Source organism: Mustelus asterias, chromosome 15 (genome assembly GCF_964213995.1).
Source record: "Mustelus asterias chromosome 15, sMusAst1.hap1.1, whole genome shotgun sequence".
Lineage (NCBI taxonomy): Eukaryota > Metazoa > Chordata > Chondrichthyes > Carcharhiniformes > Triakidae > Mustelus > Mustelus asterias.
In genome coordinates, this window is record NC_135815.1 from 92,956,406 (window position 1) to 92,977,417 (window position 21,012).

A 21,012-nucleotide genomic window follows, 5' to 3' on the forward strand; every position below is an offset into this window, starting at 1 on the left:
AAGCACAGTTAGATGGAACACATTTGCTGTTTCATTACAAAGGAATCCTCCTCCTCCTCCTCCTACACCAACCCCATTCCATCCTGTTTGGACTTGGAAATGAAGTGTTTTCCCTTCCAGGCTCCCGACGTCATGTTATGCACGCTAGGTCAGATACAACGTGGTTAATTGCAAAGTAAAGCTCTTTCTAATCTGCCAAAACTGCATTCTACAATCCTAGTCTAGGATACCATCCCAGTTGCACCAGTGTGAGCCCCATTTCCCAGACCAAGCCATCTTGTAGCCTCTCAGAGAGAGATGAAGACAGGTTTTGTGCTGTGGAGTTATGCCTACCAGGAAAGTGGGCTGAGACAGCTCAAACTTATTTCACATGAGACACTTAGAATCATAGAATCCCAACAGTGCAGAAGGAGGCTATTCGGCCCATTGAGTCTGTATCGACCACAATCCCATCCAGGCCCTATTCCTGTGACCCCACACATTTACCCTGCTAATCCCCCTGGCACTAGTGTCAATTTCGCATGGCCAATCAACCTAAGCTGCACATCTGCATTAAGGACAAATCATGCCTGTCAGACTGTTAATCAGGCAGCAAATCCTTCCACTACTTCATGAATATTTTGGAAGCGTGAGGATCCACAAAATGACAACACATCACCCAGTTTGGCAAAACAAAGCTGTGGAAGTTGTATGCTTATTAGGGGGGATCTTATTGAAACTTACAGGATACTATGTGGCCTGGATAGAGTGGACGTGGAGAGGATGTTTCCACTAGTCGGAAAAACTAGAACCAGAGGGCACAACTTCAGACTAAAGGGATGATCCTTTAAAATAGAGATGAGGAGGAATTTCTTTAGCCAGAGAGTGGGTGTATCTGTGGAACTTTCTGCCACAGAAGGCTGTGGAGTCCAGGTCACTGAGTGTCTTTAAGACAGAGATAGATAGGTTCTTGATTCATAAGGGGATATGGGGTTATGGGGAAAAGGCAGGAGAATAGGGATGAAAAAATATCAGCCATGATTGAATGGCGGAGCGAACTTGATGGGCCGAGTGGCCTAATTCTGTTCGTATGTCTTATGGTCTTAAGACTTGTTTACTTTGGTCTCTATATTGGTTAATTTTACAGTACTTTCATGTCTCAATTAAATAAACGTAGAGCAGCACTATTGGTTTAAAAAGATAGGAAGCAACCTTTTATAGCAACAAAATATCTTCATTTTCCAAAATACAGGCGATGTGTTCTATTTTAATGTATTTATTTAAATGGTTCATTGAGACAATATAACTAGTACACATTTTGAAAAAGTCCTTTTATAAATTACAACACTGCCTGAAATTAACAAGGAGTAGGAAATATCAGAACATCACTCCGAAAAGTTGCATATTTTACTAAATTTAGGCGAGTACTTCTAAAAAGCATTGCATCTTAAATTGTGGCATCAGGGATTCTCTTCAGAGTCTGCACTCACTGTTCCAATTGTTCTTGGATCTACCAACTCCAGATGATTATCAAATGCTGGGTTTTGCAAAGTGAGGGGATCCAAGCTTAAACGAGACAAATCCGTTAGCCGCCCCTTGAGACGGATTTTGCACAAGCAAACTGACAATAGAACTACAAGTATGAAGAGAAAGGCAATAATCACAGTGGAGGCTATGTAAAACATATTATTGTAGTTTGGTTTAGTCTTGAAAATATAGCATGGGCCTTTTGAAGGCCAGATGCTGCTTGCAGTGCTGGATCCTGCTTTATTCACAGCCACCACGCACGAGTGGTATGTGCTATCTGAGGTAAGATCATGTAAAGTGTATCTTCGATATGTGGGATTGATGGTGTCAGTCTTGTACAAATGTCTGTTGTCATCTGATTGATAGATAATATAGTAATGGAGTACAGTGGAACTAGGGGCGCACCAGTAGATTTCTGCCGAATTGTCAGAAATTTTGACCACCTTTTGTATCTTCACTGGATCTGGTGGGACATCCTCGCCAGCTATGTCAGGACAGTGACAGCCTGTCAGATGTCGCAGGTCACGACAAGGTACCTGCCAGTGTCTGCATGGATCATAATTGCAATCACCAGCCAATGTAGGTCTTGTAATCTCCTCCTCTTCCAAGGTCTCCAAACCATCATCTTTAATCATTATAAATAAAGGCCCCTTCTTTATTGTGGGGAGTTTGGGTAATGCTGATGTCGTTACTGTTGCTGTTGTCACATAATGTTTGGCCCCAGTTTGAGCTATGGTAGTGGAAGGGTAATGATTGGTAGTGGTTAGATAATGTTTGGCCCCAGTTTGAGCTCTGGTAGGGGGTGGGTAATGATTGGTGGTGGTTAGATAATTTTTGATCCCAGTTTTGTTTTTGGTAGTGGTTTGGTAATGATTGGTAGTAGTCTGGTAAAGTTTGATCCCACTTTTGTCTCTGGTAGTGGTTGGGTAATGTTTGATCCCAATTTGATCTCTGGTGTTCGTTGGGTAATGGTTGGTAGTGGTCGGATGCAGTTTGATACCAGTTTGATCTCTGATATAGGCTGGGTAAAGATTGGCAGTGGTCGGGTAAAGTTTAATCCCAGTTCGATCGTTGGTAGTCGTTGACCAAGGTGTTGAAGTTTTCACCCTTGATTCCCTTTTAGCCCAACTTTGATCATTTTGTATCGTGCCTTGTTCAGTTTGTAGGGTACCAGAATCTGAATTGGAAGATGGGCCATGAAAAGATAATGTATTCAACAGGTTAGTACTGTTTGGGGATGATGCACTGATATCGACTTGGGCTGGTAACTTGCTGCTTGATATCTTCTTGGTGTTGCCCGAAGAATTTGCTATTGTATGTCCCAGCAGTTGGCTTTGCATGGTACTGGCAGAAACCTGTGATTCCTGTGTTTGGTTTCCATTAATACTGCACTCGTCTATGAGGTCTGTCAATAAAATCTCTCTCTGTGAACCATTCTTGTGACATCTGGTATCATTTGTCCTGGTGGGCATAGAGGAAGGGAAGTTAAATATCCAAAAAGATGAAACCTAAATCTAATGGTTTGACCATTAATTAACATTGCAAACCATTATGCTTCATTGATAAGCTTATATCACGATACATATTTGAACTGAAATGCAATTTGATTTTATGGTACTGGGCAAGCTATCTTTGTTCACCGTACTGTTATTATACTGATGAAGAATACTCATGCCAGTTAAAGAATAGCAAAATAAGTGTACTGAAGTCAATGCACGCTACTATTGTACAATAAATGTCTATATTAATTCAACATCTAAATTTTCCCTGCCATTAGTGCTGGAGCCTTTTGTATTGTTCAGAATGCTCTTCCCTCTCCCCTGACACTAGCCAAGTTTAGAAAGGAAAAATCGATGATTTGACACTCCGATGTTTACGCATCATTGAAGCTCTTAATGGAGAAAGTGTCGAAGGCGACTGCAAAAACATTTTATAAGCTTAATATGCGTTGGTGGAATCTGAGCAACAATGTCGCTTTACATTCTTTTAAATGTGCTCTTATGTCTGCCCTAGAACATAGCAGTACTGAGAGCTAGAGACTATAGACAATTTAATCTTTACTCTATAAAGGGTGCGGTTCACAGCTGTTAATGTGTTGGATACATGGTAAGATGTTTATAAATTTCATTATTTTATAGATCACACACAATTTCTTATAGCATTAAAACCATAGCTGTAAACATTTAAAACCATTTATAGACCGCTAGCTGACTTATACTAATGTATTGTTTACAGCTTCAGCCATTTGACTCGTTTTGTGAGTAGTGCTTTTGCTATCCAATACTTCATATTTAATAAATCTTTTAAAACACCTAAGGAAACAAAATTGATCACAAATGTATTTAATGGACTTGATATTTTTGTCAGTGCCCTTTGTTCGCTGAGAATTATTCATTCTGGGCCTGTAGCTTTAGTTAACTGAACAAAGTTAAACACTAATTTTGTCAGCAGGCTAGTATGGATTTGCTAATTTTGCCATACCTGTCTTGATTTTAATTGTTTAGATGAAAAAGTGACAGAAGCAGACAAAAACCTTGTTGCTCATGCTGCCTTATGTTCAAGACTCTGGAGTAAATGGTGTGGCTTTTCATAGAATCATAGAAACCCTACAGTACAGAAAGCGGCCATTTGGCCCATCGAGTCTGTACCGACCACAATCCCCCCCATATCCCTACATATTTACCCACTAATTCCTCTAAGCTGCACATCTCAGGACACTAAGGGGCAACTTTAGCATGGCCAATCAATCTAACCCGCACATCTTTGGACTGTGGGAGGAAACCGGAGCACCCGGAGGAAACCCACGCAGACACAAGGAGAATGTGCAAACTCCACACAAACAGTGACCCAAGCCGGGAATCGAACCCAGGTCGCTGGAGCTGTGAAACAGCAGTGCTAACCACTGTGCTACCGTGCCGCCCCTTTTGTAATCATTGTTCACGCCACATGCTTATTTCCCAATGAGAAATAAGACCTATTGCATGCATGATGGGCTGAATGGCCAGCTCGAAGATTTTATGGTCCTATGATTGTCACCATTTATTAAGAAAGTAAAAACTAAGCTGGTACAGTTTCTGTTATTTAAACAACAGCACAACCGAGTGCAGACTGGTTTCACTGTTGTGAACTGCGCCTCCTGGATTTTAATTTTAAAGTTCTGATTGTTTTTCCCCCACTTCTCATCATTGTGCTAATTGTACGAATCTGCATTGTGTTCTGGAAACCTAGCTGCTGCTTATGGTGAAGCCAGAAGGATCCTTACCTGTTCAGTACTACCTTCTCTGGTTCAATAATCAGCCAGGTGAGCTCACAGCTACAAACCAGGGGGTTTCCAGAGAGGCTTATTGTGACCGTTGAATTGGTGGAGAGGTTCCAGGGTCTGAATTCTGTCAAGTTACAACTGGAATGGGGGGAAAAAAGCAACACTTTTAATTTGAATATTGACTGCTTTAATCTTTTATTTATCCTATTAAATCTTTACCCGTCCCTCTTTGCATCTTTCAACTTACTGAATATCAAAGGTCCTGATCCTTCACTTTATTGTCTGTCTTGTCAACATGTTCGCCTGTTGGAGCCAATGCAGTGTAAGTTTGGATAATGTATGACTGCCATGGGTGGATCATACATGAATATACCCAAAGTAGGCAGCCTACTTTTACCTCCTCGAATAATTTCTCCTGAATAAGTGGTGTGCACTTTCACATTAGTAAGAGGACAGGCATTAATTTTGCAGACAAATTTGGCTGCATCTAGTTATCTGTTCAAAACAGTGTACTTAGAATCATAGGATCCCTACAGTGCAGAAAGACGCCATTCGGCCCATCGAGTCTTCACCAACGACAATCCCACCCAGGCCCTATTCCCGTAACCCCACTTATTTACTCTGCTAATCCCCCTGACACTAGGGTCAATTTAGCATGGCCAATCAATCTAACTTGCACATTTTGGACTGTGGGAGGAAACCGGAGCACCCGGAGGAAACCCACACAGACACAGGGAGAACGTGCAAACTCCACACAGACAGTGACCCGAGGCCGGAATTGAACCCAGGTCCCTGGTGCTGTGAGGCAGCAGTGCCACCCTGAAGTAGTCTCGTCTAAATTTAAACATTTTCCTTCAGCCTGTGGTAATAGCTGCTGGGTTATCATTAAGATGGAAGGAAAATCTATGGAAATGTTTAGACGGACTATTATAAGTATGGTAGAAGTAGCTACCCAGTGTGAACAGTTCTTGGTGAAAGGCGATATCTCATCTAGCAAACCCAATTGTCAAAACTTAAACCTGTTTGACTTGTGAACTTTTGTTGTAGGACTTCTAGTTCTAACTATAGAAGATATTTTGTTTAATATTGCAGGATTTCATGGGTGCCACAGTTGTGGCGACCTTGACTGCCTGTTTAGTAGGGAGACATATTTGTAACTGAATATCCTGTATTTTCTTTATGGACTTTTGTCACATGCAGATTCTTTCTACATGAACATTACATGGTGTGCTGGCTGCATTGTGCCTGCTTCTTCACACAATTGTTTCTAATGTTCTCATTGAGCGTTTCAATGCCGGCTAAACGTATGGTGTTTGGATGGTTCTGTTGTCGTGCCCTTCAGGTAGATAGTAAGGTGCTGTGTTATTGCGAAGCTCCCAATTTAACCTAGAGTCATAGAGGTTTACAGCATGGAAACAGGCCCTTTGGCCCAACTTGTCCATGCCACCCTTTTTTTTAAACCCCTAAGCTAATCCCAATTGCTCGCATTTGGCCCATATCCCTCCATACCCATTTTACCCATGTAACTGTCTAAATGCTTTTTAAAAGACAAAATTGTACCCGCCTCCACTACTACCTCTGGCAGCTTGTTCCAGACACTCACCACCCTCTGTGTGAAAAAGTTTCTCCTCTGGACACTTTTGTATCTCTCCCATCTCACCTTAAACCAATGCCCCCTAGTTTTAGATTCCCCTACCTTTGGGAAAAGATATTGACTATCTAGCTGATCTGTGCCCCTCATTATTTTATACACCTCTATAAAATCACTCCTCAGCCTCCTACGCTCCAGAGAAAAAAGTCCCAATCAATCCAGCCTCTCCTTATAACTCAAATCATCAAGTCCCGGTAGCATCCTAATAAATCTTTTCTGCACTCTTTCTACTTTAATAGTATCCTTTCCTTTGAAAGGATACTATTAAAGGGTGACCAGAACTGTACACAGTATTCCAAGTGTGGCCTTACCAGTCTTGTACAACTTCAACAAGACGTCCCCAACTCCTGTATTCAATGTTCTGACCGATGAAACCAAGCATGCCGAATGCCTTCTTCACTCTGTCCACCTGTGACTCCACTTTCAAGGAGCTATGAACATATACCCCTAGATATCTTTGTTCTGTAACTCTCCCCAATGCCTTACCATTAACTGAGTAAGTCCTGCCCTGGTTCAATCTACCAAAATGCATCATCTCGCATTTGTCTAAATTAAACTCCATCTGCCATTCGTCAGCCCACTGGCCCAATTGATCAAGATCCCATTGCAATCGGAGATAACTTTCTTCACTGTCTACTATGCCACCAATCTTGGTATCATCTGCAAACTTACTAACCATATATTCTCATCCAAATCATTAATATAAATAACAAATAACAGTGGGCCCAGCACTGATCCCTGAGGCACACCGCTGGTCACAGGCCTCCAGTTTGAAAAGCAACCCTCTACAACCACCCTCTGCACGGTCATGGCTGACAAAATTGCTCGATTTGAGTTGCTGAATAATCCCAATTACGGAAAAAAATGCGGCTCCATTCCATGATGTGGAGATGCCGGCGTTGGACTGGGGTAGGCACAGTAAGAAATCTCACAACACCAGGTTAAAGTCCTGAATTTTCAGATATTCAAATTAAAGGACTCACCTGATGAAGGAGCAGCGCTCCGAAAGCTCGTGCTACCAAATAAACCTGTTGGCCTTTTGGCTAGGATGCAAATGCGATCAAGCCTTGGAGGAGGAATTCTCCGCCTACTCCAATCAGCTTGGCTCAAGCAGATCAGGCCCAAGACAGGGTAGAGGATTGCATGCCCTGTCTTGTCAGCCTGGATCGGAAATGTCTCAACTTGTTGAGACTGTGAATTGGACTTGATTTGATTGAATTGGAAAAGTATATTAAAAAAATAAATAAACCTGTTGGACTTTAATCTCGTGTTGTGAGGCTTCTTACTGGGTTTCATTCCAGTTAGTTATTTTCAATGATTAGATGGTTAAATATTTTCTTGAGTGTTTTTACAAACAAAAGTCAGCAAATTTGAGAAAGGTTGCATTTCTATCACGCCTTTTGAAACCTTCATGTGGTTCAAAGTGTTTTACAGCCAATTAAGTACTTTGGAAGTGCAGTCATTTTTTAAATATAGGAAATATTCTGTGCACAGCAGGCATCTACACGCAGCAATGTCATAGTGACCAGATTTTGGTAATATGCATAGAATCCCTATAGTGCAGAAAGAGACCATTCAGCTCATTGAGACTGCACTGACAACAGTCCCAGCCAGACCCTACCCCCGTAACCCCGTGTATTTACCCTGCTAATCCCCTGACACTAAATGGCAATTCAGCATGACCTAACCTGGACTGTAGGAGGAGACCGGAGCACCGGGAGGAAACCGGAGCACCCGGAGGAAACACACACAGACACTGGGAGAACGTGAAAACTCCACACAGACAGTCATCCAAGGCCGGAATTGAACTTGGGTCCCTGGTGCTGTGAGGCTGCAGTGCTAACCACTATGCCACTGTGGCTGCCCTATGGTGGCCCTGTAAAAGCTGCTGTAGTGTGCCCATTTAAAATGAGAAAAATACCCATTAATGTAGTTTAGCTTTTATCCTAACAACTTGCATTGTGATTGAAGAGAGATTGGTGCCTTATAAGTGTCAATCGGAACAGTTTAAAGTCATGAATTAAGGTATCAAGCAAGAAGCATTTGGGCTTAAACATGCAATTTTTACACTGTACACATTGAAGTCAGTGCACTAAATATGCTAACACTGAAGACATTTAATGTAGGCCTATTTGTGACACTAATAAATAAACTTCAATAAACTTTAAAAAATTAATAACTTAGTAAAGAAATGTCAACTAAAGGTAAGACAAATGGCTCAATTCATCCATTTAGTATCTTGAAATGTTCCGAAAAACAGGTTGGATAATTAATTACCTTTTAAAGGAAAGGAACTCCAGATGCATGAGGGACTCAAACATACTGCTTTTCACAATATGTAGCTGGGAACTTCCTTCCAAGTCCACATGAATAAGGCTGGGTGTATGTGTAAATAGATTTGCAGGCAGAGACCAAAGAAAAGGCATTTGCCTCATCCGCAGGAACTGTAGATTGCTTAATCCTTCAAAGCACTGTGGGTCAACTGTAGATTGTAAGTAAATGGTTAGTTATTGTTCAGAAGATGCCTTTATAGAGGGCTTACTAACATTCAGAACAGCAGTCTATCGTGTGCATAATTACTGGCAGTGCCATAATTGAGCAGATCCTTCAGCAATAGGAATCAATTAAAAAAATCTAATACTTGCTCCAATCCATTTGAAGACAGTTAAATAATAACTGAAGACAATAATGCTTTTTTTGTGTAGGATCACATATAGAACAAAGAACAAACAAAGAATATATATGTGGCCATTTTCAATGGCTGACCATTAAAAGTAATGCCATTCGTAAGTAGGTGCCAGTAATCTAACTTAAAATGCTTAACTGCTAACCTTTCCCTTCTCTGACTGAAGTATTTAAATGTTGTCCAGGCACAAGTGATGTTGACCCTTGTGAAAACCTCTGACTTGTTGGTGCAGATCAGAACTCTTGTTCTACCCAGAGAAAATTACATTAAAAAAGGTGTGGCACTGAATTTTAGCAGTTGAAGAATTGATACATTTTCTAATTATTGAATTTAAGATAAATTTGTAGAGCTTTCTGGTAGATGTGAACCTACTCTAATGACTTAATCTTCAGGCAGTGATTACTATCTTGTTTATGATAACTAAGAATTATTTTGAGCTGTTTACGATTGACTGAAGGTTTCAATTTGATAAAAAGCAACCTACCTGGTATCCTTTACACTTGGACCCACACGTCTTCACATAATGTAACGAATCTTAATTATATATCTTGGATTAAATATATATCTTTTGTATGGAGTATTGATATTAACACATTAAACCCACCAGTTATATCCCTAAAGTAATGTGACTTGTGAAAGTTCCAACAATTGAATCACTTTTTTCTGTGTGTCTCTGTCTATTTCTATGGCCATATCTCCCATCCCATTGATTTCAATAGTACTTTAGTCTGATTTTAACTAAATGTGTAACTAATTTAGGACTTAATTTTTTATTAATATCTTGTTCTATGCCCAAGCCAGGTGGCTTCAGTAAGGTTAAGCCTGCACCTCTCCAATAAACGGTGCCATTCCTAACATCCGTCAGTGACTTGGAAGTATTTGATCGATTAAACTGCTAGTAACGGAGGTATTTGTGTTATTTTTAATTAAGCTACTTGAGGCTTTCTTTGTGAAACCTGTACATTTTTGTAATGCATTTTTAAAAAAATGCTTAACAAGAGGCAGTGGTACTTACGGGTTTTGAAAAAGTTTGCACTCAGATCAAGCACTTTGAGATTTTTCATTCTAGATACAAATAGTTTGTGAGTGCACAATTTCAAAGACGTCATGGACAGGTTTAGATGATGAAGCTTGGGGAAACAAGAGAATTCATATGGATTGGGCTGTTGCAGTGGGTTTCCTTCAAGTCTTAGCATGGTGAGATTTGGCATTTGAAATTCCCATTGCAACTTTGTAAGGTTATTGTAGCTCAGGTCCAGAGATTCAAGTTGTGCCATCACCATTCCAGAAGAGACAATTTCTGAGATTTTATTGTGACTCAAAAGTAAAACTTTTAAATTGTAAAGCCCTGTAAACTCCGAAAGCTTAATCCGCCAGATGACGTTCTTGCTCAAATCAAGAGACTCAAGAGCTGCGGGAAGGCAGGATGGGACAGTTGTAAGTTCGTTGCTGGCTGTGTTCAGGTGCTTTAATGTTGGTATGACCAGGGATCCACATGGTAGGCTGTTGTAAGTCAGACTGTTGTGCGACAAGTCGAGTATTTCCAACGCACTGAAATTTTGAAAAGTGTTGACCGGTATGTTACTGATGTTCTTACTTGATAGATGAAGCTGAGTAGCATTTTGGGAGTATATGTTCATGTGGTAGAGCAGAAAGTGATCAGGCTGGTCAACTGGTAGACCGTTAATTCTCCGAAGAAAGCACACGACCTCCGTTAATAAGCAGAAAAGAGGCAGCGCTTCCATTTCAAAACAAAAGTTGAATACAATTCCTGAAACAGATCATAATTAAGCTTTGAGGTGGGCTGGTGTTCATCACTATTCAATTTTTAACTAGTCCAAATAAATCTTTAGCTTGTTACAGTCTTAAATTTAGTACCGTTTTGTCCCATTGTTGTGTGAGGTACTGTCTGTTTTACTGTATGTGCATTTACAGTTTCTGCAATATTTAGTATGCAGCCTACAAAATGATTGATTTGTACACTTCACTAAAGACGTGTTAATATTTGCGTCACAGTGTAAAATTGAGATTTGTAAAACCAGCCTAGCTTACAGTTATCATCATTCATCAGTAGAATGTCTATTGAAAACAATTGAAAAATTCATACTATTAATGTCCACTGTACTAACTTATTATGAAGTCCGCGTACTATCCTCTTGAAGATGTAGTTCACTTCGCCAGATTTCAGATGCAGGTTTGCAAGATTTCCACGGTGCTGCAGTAGTTCAACTAACATTACATGCGTCCCCAATCACAAGAGACCCCACTTCGAGTCACTACTTGGATAATCAAATGAGCATTTTTGTTGCAGTTTACGTGTGCCTATAAAAGAGAGGTTAAAATGGGTGGCTTTTTGAGCACTATACCCTGTCCAAATACTTCATTTCAGTGGTTGAAAAGAACTCAATTTGTAAGCATACTGTTGGACTTGCTCTTATCTTTTTGAAGGGATTACATTTTTGAAGGGGAAATTAATGGCACCTTTCATCTTTAATGAATGCTGATGAAATTAAACTACATTCAACAAAAACAGTTGGCCAACCATGATTATTTTACAATTATTGCCTGAGTATGCATTGAATCCGCTCCCCAAATATCTAATTAACTCGACAATCATGGAAGAACTAGGTTTTAATATTTTTTCTTAAACTCACTTTCGTTAACTGTTTATACAGACACGCACACACTTTCAAAACATTCGCAATCATGGGTAATAAAGCTTCAACTTTTTCTTAATTTATGATCGAAAGCATTATAGAAAAGTTCTCAACAAATAGCACAGCATTTAGTCATTAAAACTGTTCTTTTAGTTTCTGCTAAGAGTCATTAAATAGGCAATAGCTGTTGCACTTACCAAACCAATTGGGAGACTAAATATTTGAAGCACATTCCCTTCAGAGTGCTATGTAACTGTCCCAGTTTTTAGACTGTATGATTCAGATGGCTTTTAACCCCCCTCTGTTCTGGAAAGCACTTGCATGCATTGTAAAGAGGTTTCTGGTGGATGGGTGCAAGAAGTGCATGTATTCATAAGTCTGTGTGGATTCTGGGCATGTACTTTGTGTCTTTCATCTGACTGCTTTGTTTCTTTTGTGGTAGATAGGCATTCCTCCAGCAGAGCTCTTGGAATGTAACCTGCTTTGATAGCCGAATGCCTGGGATAAGCAAGGGCTTGCAGGCTATAAGCAACCAGAAAGATGGAATCATGGTTATCTTCAGGGTTAACAACAAGTCTTTGGCTTTAACGGAACGGTTAAGCAAATGGCTCAAAAATGGATTACAAGTTCTTCAGAAGTGTTTTTTTTGAGGGTTAGGAAGAATGAACTGCAATAATTAGTAACCGTATTCACGAGACTATGTAACTGGTCTCTGGAATTGGCCAGGAGAAAGGAGATTTTACAATTTGTGCAAAGGAGGTGGTGGTGCTTGGGGAGGGGAGGGGGGTGAGGTCATTGTTTCTGAATCTATATTGTAGGCTGGGGATACAAGTCTTTGTATGTGGGTTTGACACAATGGTATATATTTAAACAGAAGTGTAACTTACAGTCCAGTGTTGCAATTGCTAATTCTGCCTTTGGACAGGAAACAGGTTTCCGCAGTTTTATAGGTTTGAGGCTGACCCAAAAAAAGAACCCCCATGCTTTTTTTTGTACAACTTTATCACAGATTTCGAAGAGGATCCAACATGTGCCATATCTCAGTACAACAGGTAGATGAGGTTTTCCACCCATGCCATCCGTTACAAAGAACAAAGAAAATGACAGCACAGGAAAGAGCCCTTCAGCCCTCCAAGCCTACACCGACCATGCTGCCTGACTGAACTAAAACCCCCTACCCTTCCATGGACCATATCCCTTTATTCCCATCCTATTCATGTATTTGTCAAGATGCCCCTTAAAAGTCGCTGTCATATCTACTAACGCTACCTACCCCGGCAGCAAGTCCCAGGCACCCACAACCCTCTGTATAAAAAAAAACTTGTCCCGTACATCTCCTTTAAACCTTGCCCCTCGCACCTTAAACCTGTGCCCCCTAGTAATTGACTCTTCCACCCTGGGAAAAAGCTTCTGACTATCCACCTTGAGAGATGTTTGCGGTTCATTAGAAATCTAACTTTCTGTCACATCATCTGCTGTGCGTCCCATTGTCTCATTGTATAACTTATTGTGGATGAAATATGACCTGAAGGTTGTGCAGGTGATTTGTCTATATTAAACAGGACAGGTGCCTACAAGGTAATTCTTGGCATCCAGCTACTTCTCTTTGAACAGTCAGCTTCTCTGTTCTCCCTCTTCTCCACCTGCCCCCTCATCCTCCCCCCACCAAAAAACTGCTATTGTTGAAAATAACCTGCATAGCAGGTTCTCATTTAAAACTCTGTGTATGGAGTTAGGTTGTAAGATCTCATTGGACGGCATAACGGGCTTGAGGGATGAAATGGTCTACTTCTGGAATCGGGTTTGATTCCGGCCTTGGGTGACTGTCTGTGTGTGGAGTTTGCACTTTCTCCCCGTGTCTGCATGGGTTTTCTCCGGTTTCCTCCCACAGTCCAGAGATGTGCAGGTGAGGTGGATTGGCCATGTCACTGTTATGCCAAGTCCTTTAGTGTCCAAAGATGTGTAGTTTAGGGGGGTTAGCCGTGGTAAAGTGTGGGATTGTGGGGCTAGGAGAAAGGAGATTTTAACATCAGTTACGATTTGTGAAAATGGAGTGGGGAGTCACGGTTCTGAATCTATAGTGTAGATTGGGGATACAAGTCTTAGAAAGTGGATTTGACACAGCAAATGATGGGAAGGCTTGGGTGGGATATTCTTTTGGAGAGTAGGTGCAGATTTGATGGGCCGAAGGGCCTCCTTTCTGCACTGTCGAGATTCAATGGTTCTATATTTTCCAGTGCCTTTATTTCACGAGTGTATTTTACACAGAGCAGATAGTCACCTGATTCATCAGGACAAAAGCAATGCCTGTTAAAGCCAAGTTCCAATTCAAGCTCTTACCAAACACTTATCCTCATTTCTGGTGTGAAGAACCACTCCCGTAAACCAACCCTCACTCCTAGGAAAGGAAGTGTAATCCTCTTAGGGGCTCTGTCAGTACTCTTGGAAGGTCAAAAGGGTTCCATGGCTGGAAAAGTTTGGGAAGCACTGCTCTATGCAATGTATCTGTTGGTGTAACATGCCTATTGAAGAATAAATCACTGATGCTGCAAATGAACACATTAGAAATAGTGCAAGACACCATTGTTAAACTTTCCTCTGGCCCCACTCTTACAAACAACCTTACTATTATGAAGTATATGATCTCTGATCTCTTTGTGCTATGACAAAAGAAGATAGATAGATCACATCTAATTAAGCTAAATTGACCCACTGTAATACATGGCTTATAGTGCCCAGACTTATCATCATTCACAGTTGGAGGCTGTTTGGTATTGGTCTTAAGTCACCTACTATCTGGAAAGTGCTAATTTGAGCATCTGCTAAGTAGAGCAGGCAACTAGTTACTGGATCTGACTATCTCATAATAACATGAGAACCTAACGAAATAGGAGCAGGAGTGGGCCATGCAGTCCCTCAAACCTCGTCCACCACTCAACAGCAACAACCTGTATTTAAATGCACCTTTTAACACGTTGTAACTTCCCAGGAACATTATAAGACAAAGCATGACTGAATCACAGAAGGAGAATGATTCAGATGACCAATGGCTTGGTCAAAGCGGTAGGTTCTAAGGAGCGTCTTAAAGCAAGTTAGGGAGCTGTAAGGATGGCACTTTAGAGCTTTGGACCGAGACAACTGAAGGCACGGCCACCAATTGTGGTGCAATTAAAATTGGAGATGCGCAAGGGGCTAGTCTTGTTTGTTGGGTGAAATACAGATAAATTGTTGTTTTGCCCAGGAGGAGTGTTATTCGTCCTAGGGGATGGGCAACATTTTTTAAAAATCTAAACCTAAGGCAGCATCCACATGTAAGCTATTCTGCTTACCACAGCCTATTAACGCCTTTCACTAATTACCTAGTGGGAAAATCGGCCACCTAGTTATCAACCTGGTCATTTCCACCCCCCTCCCCATTCTCCTGAATGTACTGAGTCTGGCTACTATTGTAATTCGTACCTGACCCAAGTGACCCTTCATCCAAGTTTTGAGTGTTTACTGTGAAAAGAAGCAGAGACCTTTTGGTCCGTTTAGCTTATTATTGCAGAACTTCTAACCGCTGGGCAATCGGAAAGCTGCCCACCCTGTACAGAATCAAAGAAACAGCGCTCCATTGAGTCATTGTAAAGATGATAACCAGACATGCTCATCAGAACGGTGGAAGCGTGGCTTTTTCGGGGGAGGAGGTGGGTTTCTGAAATTCCTGTGCCATTATGACGAGATGCAGCAGCAGCGATAAAGTGTTTGTAGGAGTTTGTACCAACTAGCGATGGCTCTAAGAAAGCACATTCCATCACTGAGAATGTGGTGTATATAAATGAGAGATCGATCCAAGCTGTTTGCAGATCCTTGATGACAGGGAATGACTGGCCTCGGTCTTTTGAATAGTTGAAACTTCTCTTGGATTAGGTGGGAATGAGACAAACTAAGAGTGGACGTTACATTACATTACATTGATGTTACATTCGGTAAATTAAATCACAAAGTATGCAGTAGAAGCTCCATTTTGTTAGCAAAGCAGGATTACAATTTTGTATTCACAGCATGCAACGGAGGTGGGATGTAACCCTGAAAGTTTAATTTTTTTAGACTCTTTTCAGTAACCGACAAAGTTTGACTATTAAAACCATCGCACTATAAGTAATCTAAAAAATATATTTGAAAACTGATCGCTAACGCTTTTTGAGAATCGGAATGCTTTAGGTTATGCAATATATTGCAGCAAAAAATGAAAACAAAATGTACTGAATGTATTGTAGTAGTGGGCTTCTGTAAAGAAAAGATCGATAAATGTTTAGGGTTTAAGTAAGCTACATCTTATCATTCGTTCGCTACCTCGAGGAGTTAATTAGCTTTGTAAGGTATGGACCATTGCTTGTAAAGTCATACAATAAAAGCAAAATGCTGGAAATCTGAAATAAAAACAGGAAGTGCTGGATAAACCCGGCAGGTTTGGCAGCATTTGTGGAGAGAGAAACAGTTAATATTTCGAGTCCATATGACCCGTCTAAAGAACAGTTCTGTTATATGGGTCATACAGACCCGAAATGTTAACTCTGGGGGTGATTTTACCATCGCGTTGCGCCCGTTTTCGGGCGCGACACGGTCGTAAAGTGGGGCATAAAGCGATTGGCGCTGGTCATTTTACGAGCGCTGGATTTCCAGCACGGTCAGCCTCTCATCGGAAATGGGCGAGAGGCAGGTTAATGTATTTAAATTTATTTAAAGAAGCATTTACATGTCATTAGCAAGCCCGGCGTTCAATCGCCTGGGCTCACCTGCCAGGAAAGGTTCTCGCTGGCAAGGAATAGACATGCTCCCCATGAACAGGGAGCAGTCGCCTTGGCCTCGCCGGTGGAACCGGAAGCCAGTGAGGCCCGCTGGGGAGGCCGTGAGTGGAGGGGGGGGGGGGGGTGTTCCTTTGGCAGTGCCACCCTGGCACCTGGGAAATGCCGGTCTGGCACCTAGGCGATGCCCACAAGGCAGTGCCAGGGGGAGGGGCCAGTGGGGGCGGGGCTAATGGGGTAAGGGGCCCGCTGCCTCTCTACAGTGATCGGTGGGGGAGGGAGGGAGAGGGGACCCACTGCCACTCTGCAGCCATCGGTGGGGGGAGGGCAGCGGGGCCACGATAGGTGGGGGAGGGAGTGTCCACGATCGGTCTGGGGTTAGGGGGAGGTTGTATCTCAGGCCGCGTGCCCTCGCGATTGCGGGGGGTGGGGCAGCTGCTTCAGGCTGCCTGCATTAGCAGGGGCCTGGCAGCTCTCTCTTGTCTGTCAGACCCTTGCTACTGCATCAGAGGCCTGCACATGCGCGCTACCTCCCTCTGCAGGCTTTCGAGCACGTTAAGCCCCGCCCACAGGCTTCTGCAGCGAGCACCAGGCTCACTCAGAATTTTGCAGGCAGAATGTGTGTGGGGGCCCTAAAAACACGCCCAAAAGACAGGTCTGAAACTCTCCCGGTTTCAAGTCTGCCCAGCATTAAAAATATCACCCTCTGTTTCTCTCTCGACAGATGCTGCCGGACCTGTTGAGTTTATCCAGCATTTCCTGTTTTTATTACTTGTAAAGACATGTTCAGCAATTCCCTCTGAAGCCAGCGTTCTTTCAATGCACCATAAAATATTTTACTATTACAAATGTTTGAATAATTGACTTAATTATCAGGGTCACACCTTCCTCCTTTTTTCAAATGTTGGATAATTTACCAAACCCGTGATATGTTGTACAGTATTTATGGATCATTGACGAATATCATCAAAGCTTCTCTGATTTTGTTCTTTAATTCATTGAGAGATCTTGGTTGGATTGCACCTGGCCTGGGAGAGTTGTTGCTATTTCATGCTTCCAGTTTTTGCATAATATAGTTTTCCTAACTTCAAATGTGTGAACTGTGGCTTGCAAAGCTTCATTTGCTATGACTGAAATTTATCTCTACTGTCCTCCTTGATAAGAGTTGATGTGAAGAATGTGTTTACTACATCTACCCTGCCTAAACTGCCTGCCTTATTGCATCTACCCAGGGTGGCACAGTGGTTAGCACTGCTGTTTCACAGTGCCAGGGTCCAAGGTTCAATTCCAGCCTCGGGTCACTGGCTGTGTGGTGTTTGCACAATCTCCCTGTGTCTGTGTGGGTTTCCTCCGGGTGCTCCGGTTTCCTCCCACAGTCCAAAGATGTGCGGGTTCGGTTGATTGGTCATGCTAAATTAGCCCTAGTGTTAGGGGCAGGGTAAATGCGTGGGATTACAGGAATAGGTGGGATTGTGGTTGGTACATACTCGATGAGCCGAATGGCCTCCTTCGTACTGTAGGGATTCTGTGAAATCCTGTTCCAATTAATCACTGATCAGATCCAAATATTCATTGACTTTTTTTAAATTATTAACTTGTTGCAAATTTTTTTTGTGTCCATTTTGCTGTTTGTGTGATTTTTCACTCTACTTTTATCTCACTTTGTGTAATGCATTTGGTTGTTCAGAATGTGAAAATCTACTTTCCTAATGTCTGCTACCATCTTTGTGGCAGCCATCTTATCTTGTAAAAGGATGGTTCGCACTGTAGTGGTCAACTCTTTATTAAGTATCACCTATTGCGGTTCTGGAGCTCCTCTCTGGCCTGTGTTCCATTTTAGGTGATATAATATTCATGTCTTCAGAAAGCGGCTTATCTCTGAGGAAGAACCTCAGAGCAATCTTGCAGGGCTAATTTTTGGTTTGTGCTAATTCCACTAACTAATCAAAAATAAATTGAAAGGAAGAGTTGCATAAATATGGCAGTATTTTGCTGTACTTTAGGAGAGCCGTGACTTGAGTCTGTTTAGAGATATTTTTGTTAAAAGCTCTTTCTCTGATGTGGCACTATTGATTGACCGTCTAACGCACTTTTTTTTAATCTTTAAATTTTGCAGTTGGATGGGTACATTGCACGAAACTGGGCGAATCAGAAATCCGCTCTGGGGAGTGCCCTGGACCCATTGGCAGATAAAATTCTGATCAGCGTCCTATATGTCAGTCTGACCTGTGCTGAACTCATTCCAGGTACGTCTTCCTCTTCCTGCTTGCCCTTCTAGGATACAGTTCAGAAAAAGAAGCAACGTAACGAAAATGTGCTTCAGTTCTGAAGAGTGGCAACTATATCAAAGGCCTTGGATTACATCTGCTAATGGAAAGACGCAGGTGCTTCATGGACCTTTTATATTATTAACTTTGCGAGAGATTTTTAAATTCATTCATGGGACATGGGCGTCGCTGGCTGGCCAGCATTTTTTGCCCATCCCTAGTTGCCCGAGGGCAGTTGAGAGTCAACCACATTGCTGTGGCTCTGGAGTCACATGTAGATCAGGCCAGGTAAGGACGGCAGATTTCCTTCCCTAAAGGACAGTAGTGAACCAGTTGAGTTTTTCCAACAATTGACAATGGTTTCATGGTCATCAGTAAGTTCTTAATTCCAGATATTTTTTATTGAATTCAAATTCACCATCATAGTAGGACAAGAAGAATTGGTTGAAGTTCGTTGCAAGTAAAGAAAAATAACTTGCATTCATGTAGCACCTTATGTCTTCCTCAAGACCATCCCAAAGAACTTCTTGGCTGAAGGATTACTTATGGAAATGTACCTCCTGGTTTTAAAATTCTTTCTTGTGATGTGGGTGTCCCTAGCTGAGCCAGCATTTATTACCCATCCCTAATTGCCCTTGAGGTGATGAGGTGCCATCTTAAACCATTGTAGTCCATTTGGTGAAGGTACTGTTGGCAGGAGATTCCAGTTTTGACCCAGTGACAATGAAGCAATGCCGATATAGTTCCAAGTCTGGATCAGAATTTGCAGGTGGTGGCGTTCCCATGCGTCTGCTGCCTCAGTCCTTCTAGGTGGTAGAGGTCACAGGGTGAAATTTCCTGTAAAACTTCAAATGGCGATGTAGGGCTGAATTTTCTTCTTTTCCATGATTTCCGACAGCTTAACTTCTTGCTTCAGTCAGCTCTTGGGGTTGAAACGATGGGTGTTGCCTCGTGTTTTCGGTTAACGTGTCTGTGAAGGTATTAGTTCACTATTCTGTTCTGACAGTGGTAAAACCCAGGGGCATTGCACTGATTCTGGTTTCACTGCTTCCAGCTGCACCTTTCACTGACTATTCTCTTACAGAACTAATTACCTTTTAAATACGGCTTTTATTATTTCACAGAAAGCAAGCTGCTTTTATTCTGCCTCGAGACTACCAATACTGGTGGATGTAGGTAACAAATTATCATGAAACATTAGTGACTGAAAGTTAATCAGCTCAATCTTTTGGCTGTTTTGCTTTTATCATGTTCTGCACAAACATGTATTCCTGGTATTTGCTGAATCATAAAGTGAGTTACCAACTCCATCCCTCTCTCTGGCAACTGTCTGAGGCTGAACTAGACTGTTTGCAGCCTTGATGTCACATCTGAGCCAGAAAAGAGCTTCTGACCACATATCTGAGGCATCACTCAAACGGCCTCTGGAACTCGCCTAACTCTGACCCTGCCTCAGCTGATCTGCTGCTGAAACTCTCATTCTGTTACTTCTGGTTGACTCCCACAGTGCCAAGATGTGCGGGTTAGGTGGATTGGCCATGCTAAATTTCCCCTTTGTGTGCCAGCATGTGTAGGTTAGAGGGATTAGCGGAGTAAATATGTGCGGTTACTGGGGATAAGACCTCGGAGGGATTGTTATGATGCAGACTTGATGGGCTGAACGGCCGCCTTCCGCAGTGTAGGGTTTCTATGATTCTAGTTGTTTATCCCTGGAATCATTCTTGTGAATCTCCTCTGTACTCTGTCCAATGTCTTCACATCCTTAGTATGCTCAAGGATACTCAGCATGGCTTTGTCAAAGGCAGATCGTGCCTTATGAGCCTGGTGGAGTTCTTCGAAAATGTGACTAAACACATTGACGAAGGGAAAGTGATAGATGTGGTTTATATGGATTTTAGCAAGGCGTTCGATAAGGTCCCCCATGCAAGGCTTCTAGAAAAAGTGAGAGGGCATGGGATCCAAGGGGCTGCTGCCCTGTGGATCCAGAACTGGCTTGCCCAAAGGAGACAGAGAGTGGGTATAGATGGGTCTTTTTCTAAATGGAGGTCGGTCACCAGTGGTGTGCCCCAGGGATCTGTTCTGGGACCCTTGCTGTTTGTCATTTTCATTAATGACCTGGATGCGGAAGTGGAGGGATGGGTTGGTAAGTTTGCTGACGACACGAAGGTTGGTGGGGTTGTGGATAGTCTGGAGGAA

The 21,012-nt window shown here is 42.1% G+C and overlaps 2 protein-coding genes across 2 annotated transcripts in view; one reads left to right on the plus strand and one right to left on the minus strand.

Moving 5' to 3' along the window:
* The window catches only part of crls1 (cardiolipin synthase 1), a 39,933-nt gene that overhangs the window by 7,456 nt on the left and 11,465 nt on the right, over positions 1-21,012 (plus strand). Inside the window, exon 2 of the mRNA XM_078230609.1 lies at positions 18,666-18,795. Coding sequence (XP_078086735.1) covers positions 18,666-18,795 — 130 coding nt within the window. The remainder of the gene's footprint in view (positions 1-18,665; positions 18,796-21,012) is intronic.
* LOC144504877 (leucine-rich repeat neuronal protein 4-like) lies at positions 1,440-10,850 on the minus strand. The gene is made up of 4 exons (XM_078230628.1): positions 10,121-10,850; positions 8,697-8,901; positions 4,769-4,906; positions 1,440-2,967 (listed from the first exon to the last, which is right to left on the minus strand). The coding sequence occupies exons 1-4, from the start codon at positions 10,848-10,850 to the stop codon at positions 1,440-1,442; spliced, it is 2,601 nt and encodes an 866-aa protein (XP_078086754.1).

Bases quoted from the DNA above. Each gene is read 5' to 3' on its own strand.
- LOC144504877 (XM_078230628.1), bottom strand. From the start codon at position 10,850: ATGGAAGCGCTGCCTCTTTTCTGCTTATTAACGGAGGTCGTGTGCTTT. The intron at 8,902-10,120 runs GTAAGTACCACT...TACAATCTACAG, and splicing joins TGCAAACTTTTTCAAAACCC to TTGACCCACAGTGCTTTGAA. The intron at 4,907-8,696 runs GTAATTAATTAT...CCCCCATTCCAG, and splicing joins GAGTTCCTTTCCTTTAAAAG to TTGTAACTTGACAGAATTCA.